The sequence below is a fragment of the Rhodamnia argentea genome, chromosome 9 (genome assembly GCF_020921035.1).
Source record: "Rhodamnia argentea isolate NSW1041297 chromosome 9, ASM2092103v1, whole genome shotgun sequence".
Lineage (NCBI taxonomy): Eukaryota > Viridiplantae > Streptophyta > Magnoliopsida > Myrtales > Myrtaceae > Rhodamnia > Rhodamnia argentea.
In genome coordinates this window covers 22749935-22755249 of record NC_063158.1, presented here as the reverse complement: position 1 = coordinate 22755249, position 5315 = coordinate 22749935, and the positions used below count along the sequence as shown (strand labels likewise).

At 42.9% G+C, this 5315-nt stretch overlaps 1 protein-coding gene across 4 annotated transcripts; it reads right to left on the bottom strand.

The window, feature by feature from the left end:
* Window positions 1–235: 235 nt before the first annotated feature.
* LOC115739659 (E3 ubiquitin-protein ligase RMA1H1-like) lies at window positions 236–3279 on the bottom strand. Of its 4 annotated transcripts, none has more exons than XM_048285520.1 (2): window positions 3135–3279; window positions 236–1084 (listed from the first exon to the last, which is right to left on the bottom strand). In XM_048285520.1, the coding sequence occupies exon 2, from the start codon at window positions 1053–1055 to the stop codon at window positions 348–350; it is 708 nt and encodes a 235-aa protein (XP_048141477.1). In that variant the 5' UTR covers window positions 1056–1084; window positions 3135–3279; the 3' UTR covers window positions 236–347. The 4 variants fall into 4 exon arrangements, with proteins under 4 accessions (XP_048141477.1, XP_048141478.1, XP_048141476.1 ...); XM_048285521.1 differs by having other exon boundaries at window positions 236–1083; window positions 3147–3246; XM_048285519.1 differs by lacking the exon at window positions 3135–3279 and adding an exon at window positions 2736–3113 and having other exon boundaries at window positions 236–1083.
* Between the last annotated feature and the right edge of the window lie 2036 nt (window positions 3280–5315).

The following is a 5315-nucleotide window of genomic DNA, read 5'->3' as shown; positions in this document are numbered from 1 at the left end:
TTTATCCCAAAGGAAAGGGAGAAGGAACATGGTGGTGGTCCTGGTCCCGGGCCCTTTTGTGCTCATTTTCTATTGCTTTAGGTAGGGTCGTTCGGTGACAACTTGAGTGCCAGAAACATTACAATTATCGGCAAAGGGGACTAAAAGTGAAGCACAAGAAAGATGAGCTCAAGGAGGGACTAACTATGATGTTCGTCCATAGCAATCCGTCTCTAAATACGTAGACAAAAGAGCCTTCTCCAGGGAAAGCCGAGCCATTTAGATTCATTCTTTAACGCTATACAAGTATACTAAACGGGTGAGGGGTTGGAAAAACACCTGCTTCAACCAAGCTCATTCACCAAAGCTCAGAATACAATAAGACAGAGCAGGAAGCAACAGAAGAGGAAGAAAGTTACTCTACTCAGCGACTTATTCGCCTGCATTTCCTGCCTCCTCAGCCTCGGGCTACTTCCTCCCATGTACCTATACGAATTCGGGTAACCATTTATGCTGTCCGAATTGCCGAAGACTCTAGCATAAAACATCTCCCCGAACATTCCCACCATCGAGTGGTGGAGGCCTACGGATCCCACACTGAGGAATGGCGATGGCGAATCTTCTTCAAACGAATTGGCACTGTAATACGGGTTTTGGTAAGGATTACGGTAGGGGAGCTGCTGACCGGTGCTAGGTGTAGCAGGGGCGAGAGCTTTGATCCCGCAAGCTGCTGGTCTCGGGGGTACGATTGTTCCTAGTTGGAGTGCCTTGTCTTGTAGATCGGACTCTTTAGAGCTTTGGCCGCGGCCATACAGAGGGACCATTGCTGTGTGGGATATTTCAGCCTTGCAGACGGGACACAGCGGGTGCTCATCAGAAGCAAGCGAGGCGCTTTGTACATGGAGCCATTTGTAGATGCAGGGCCAACAGTAGAGGTGACCACAGAGAGTAACCACGGGCTCAATCGCAAAGTCTAAACAGATGTTGCAGTCGAAACAGCCATTGCAATTTCCAGAATCTATTGCTGGTCCAGAGATGGGCCTCCACTCCTGGGCAAAGTATTGCTCAAATGCCATGGATCTATCTTGAGAATTGCAATTAGAACTGTGACAAGAAAAAGAAGAGATGCTAATGAATTCTCGAGTTCATTGAAATCCAAGAAACTCTGCCAGCATAAATAGATAAATGAGAAAAGCTTATGAAACTGCTCGTACGAGCAAAATCATACCACACGCACCAAACAAGGACCCACCAGATGGAGAAGATCACAAGAAGGAACCAAACAATTATGGACCTTATAAAGCAAATGCATCACTACTGAGAATCGGAAGGGCCCACAGCTTTGGATCCAGAATTGCAAGCAAACAAACAAGGTACTAAATGATTATATCATGAACAACAGTTGTACAAAAGGATATGACAGATGTGGTCCCAGAATTAGACACTTTCGTCCTCTTCTATATATTTTGGGAGGATACAATGATTTCACTATTCTCCCATCTTTGAAAAAAAAAAAAGGAAGCATCCTTTTTATGAGCTTTACGTAAAAGAAAAGATTCATTTTGACTTTCAGATGATTTTGTTTCCAGCCTTGTCTTCCAACAGCAGTGAAGAGTCCAAAATAATCTTTTCCTGACCGAATTTACAAGACAGGTCATATTGCAATGGCACTGTGATGTAGATTCTTTTCCAACAACAATCATGTATAAAGCAAAAGAAAGCACCAGCTAGACTAAAGTATCTCAAAGATCTACTACCAGATTATAATCTACTGGAGCATGACAAAACAGAAAACAGTAACCAAAGACCTCAAAGTAAGTATCATTGAGGTTTTTTCTGTCTCTTTTATCTAAATCTGACTAGCTCTCCACTTTCAAATCATCCAAACGGCAATCAATCAATTATGCAAGATAGAGGAGATGGTGAAAACAAACAACGACTTCGTCCGCAAAAGGCCCACTTCAAATTCTAGGTTGAAAGAACTAATGAACTAATAAGTCTATCCCACTATCCCCTTTGTAGAGAAAATGAAGGACAGAAAGAAGAACGAATCTCGCAATTGCATCCGCTTGATAGTAACAATAGGAGTGGCAAGTCTGAAACATAAAACAACCCCTCTCCTTTAACAAGAACAGGACCATATATCCAAAGCGCAAATTGGTTCCTAATCTTTTTTAGCAATAGAACTTTGACTTGTGTATAAGGGGAACTGTATAGATTAAATTACTAGATGCTGATCAATCATACATGTCTTCTGAAAGTAGAAATGTTATGCCCCACAATGACAAGAATAGCTACCTGCCAAAACAAACAGATCAATCCACCATTCTTCCTGATCCGTCCGAACTATGGACGTAGAAGAAAGATGCAAAAGGAAGACATTAAAATTGAATCAGCTCGAATGATTAATGGCATCTAAAGGAAATTTAGAAGTTCTCTTTTTCCTAAGCCTCTGTCTCAAGAGTCACCTATGCATTGCTTGGTTACACAAACATGCTGGCTCTGAGTTAGATTTTATTCGCATGGAGAAACCACAGCCCAGCTCTATACAGAAGAATCGCCATGATCAAGACATTGACCAGCACCCAGAAACCCCCAATTCCACTAGCGAACTTGAAAGAAGCCCATTCCAAGTTTCAACTCGAGAAGAAGCAAAAGCATGCCTCTTTGACTTTCAAAAAATTCCGCGCCATTAGCCGGCATACAATGCAGCGCAGATTGTAGAACAACCTCATCACCATATCAAAAAGAAAAACCAACATAACGTATTCACCAAGCACGTCACCATCAGCTCCCAAATCGATTCAAACACGGCAACCACAATACAATCCCCCGAAATTTCCTAAAGCACAACACCATAATGTCGAATTCGAAGCCAGCGATACCAACCCGAAGCCACCCTAAGATGACCGACGGATACGACTTCTGGAACAGCGAATTCCTCGTATTTCTTCAATCGCACGCGGGGAAAGTGAGAGGATGACAAGAAAAAGTCTACAAGCACTAGATCCGAGGCTCCGAATCCTCCAAAAAAGAGGCGAGACGCAAGGAAAAACCAATTAACGACCGGTTACTGGTATTCGGACGAGACGGAAGCGCGAAATCGACGGTGGAAAAAAACCAGAATACATGGCCGGAGGAGGAGGAGGAGGAGGGGAAAGGCCTACCAGAAAGCGACGAATGTGAAATCGCTTCAGGATTCTTCCTTCGCCTCCGAGGTTTTGCGCAAAGCTACAATGGCGATCGTGCACAAGGGGAGAAGAGAGAGAGAGAGAGACGGGGGGGAATGGAGGAGCTTGATTATCGTGGAGGAATTTTATAGAAGTCTTGACCGTTTTTTTTTTTTTTTTTTCGTTTTCCTTTTTTAAATATTATGGTAGTAGTATTCAGTATTCACGTTGTCTTGTGGAATAATTACACGGGTGGGGGCAATTCTTGCATGTACGCGTCTCAACCATCAAATCATGTGATCTCGCGTGGAGGTCCCGAGATCCAACGGTCGAGATGAAACGATCGATACTCGAGGAGATCGGCATCAAGAGAGAGTGTAAGCTCGAGCCAATTAAAATATTTAATTGAATCCACCTTCACTCAAAAGCTTAAGTCATTGAATTATGGACGAACTTGGATATATTAACTACTCAATACTATATTAATTCTTCGATGTGGAATTTCTCTAACGCAAGTCACTCATGCATCTCAACAAGAGCACACTCGCCGGCATGGCACTGTTGTCACCGGGCAACATTTACGCTATGAAAAATGTATTGTATAGTATGTATACGTATACATACTTACGAATTTCATATACTGGATGCGCTTGTTTTACTGAAAACTTTGAGATAAAGAAAAAAGAAATTCTATAAAAATCATTTTCAAGGAAAATGGTTAATTTTCATTTATTTGGTGTGTTTGGAAAAAGTGATTTCTTTCTTACTAAAAAGAAAAAGTCGTTTTCCTTTTATCTAATTTTGTTAGTTTCGGTCCATGGAAAACGTTTTACGTGGATCGATTAGATTTTCGTCGTCCAAACGCCGAAAAATCAAAAAATAATTTTCTAAAAGTAATTTGCCGCTAAACAAACGGATCTTCAGTTTGTTATTGCTTGTTTAGTATGATTCACGTACTCAAATATTGCGTGCGCAATCTATCACATCATTTATTATCTCAATTTTGCGTATCAATCCCAATGTGCCCGCCTACCCGGCATATTAATTGCACTAGATGATTATAAATCGCACATTTAATTCACCTTTAAGTGTGGGAAGGCTAGAGCTGTCAATATGGGTCATAAACCTATATCTAACCCATATTTTGTATAAAATGGGTCTTCTATGGGTCATTAACTTGTAGAGACCCACTAAAAAATAGGTTGAAAAGGTAGAAGTGAAATTAAATGGGTCACACATGAAACCTATTTCTAACCCATTTCGGACCCATTTTGGACCCATTATTGACAGCTCAACCCACAAGTTGCAAATGGGTCAGAGTATGTAAAAGGCTTAGTTATTATTTTTATATTTTTATAAGCTGACCCTCCGTCGATGCGGCCGACCCCCACCTTATTCAGCCGCCGTCCGTCGACCATCCGATGGCGCCGCTCGATCGCCGTTATACTCCTCCGTCCCTTTGCCGGACGCCACCGTGCTCCTACTGCCGGCCTCCGTGTGTCGCCGTACCCCATTGCCCGCCGCCGCCAATCGCCGTCGTACTCCACCGCCGATACCTCGCTCGCCCCCACCACTTCCTCATCCTCCTCCTCCTCCTCTGCCGCCGGCACCTTGGATCTCAAGTTCTCCGCCGAGAAGATTCACAAGTTGCGACGAGGACGAGCAGAAGAGAGACGGCCGCTGCGCCTCCCTCGACCGAGTCAAACCCCAGGCAAGAAGTGACTCGGTGCTCCGGATGCCGGAGGAAGGTAGGCCTCACCGGATTTTGATGTTGGTGCGGAGAACTCTTCCGCTAGGAGCACCGGTACTTCGATCGGCACAACCGCAACTACGACTACAAGGCGGCCACCTGTGAGGCGATCGCGAGGGAGAATCCGGTGGTGAAAGCCACAAAGATCGTTCAGAGTTTGATGATCCGAAGGGAGAATCAAAAAGGAAGGTTGGAGCAGATCTAACACCGAATCTCGCTTTTTCTTTCCCAACAACGTTGATGATAACGTGTGGGATGCAAGGTGCAGAAGAAGGGAAATCAGAAAAAATTAAAAAGGTAAAAAATTTCACTTGATTGAAAATATTTTCAAAAATAGAAAAATTCGAAAAAATAGAAAAATTTTAAAAAAGGAAAAAAATTTCAATTGATTACAAAATATTTAAAAATTTAAAAAT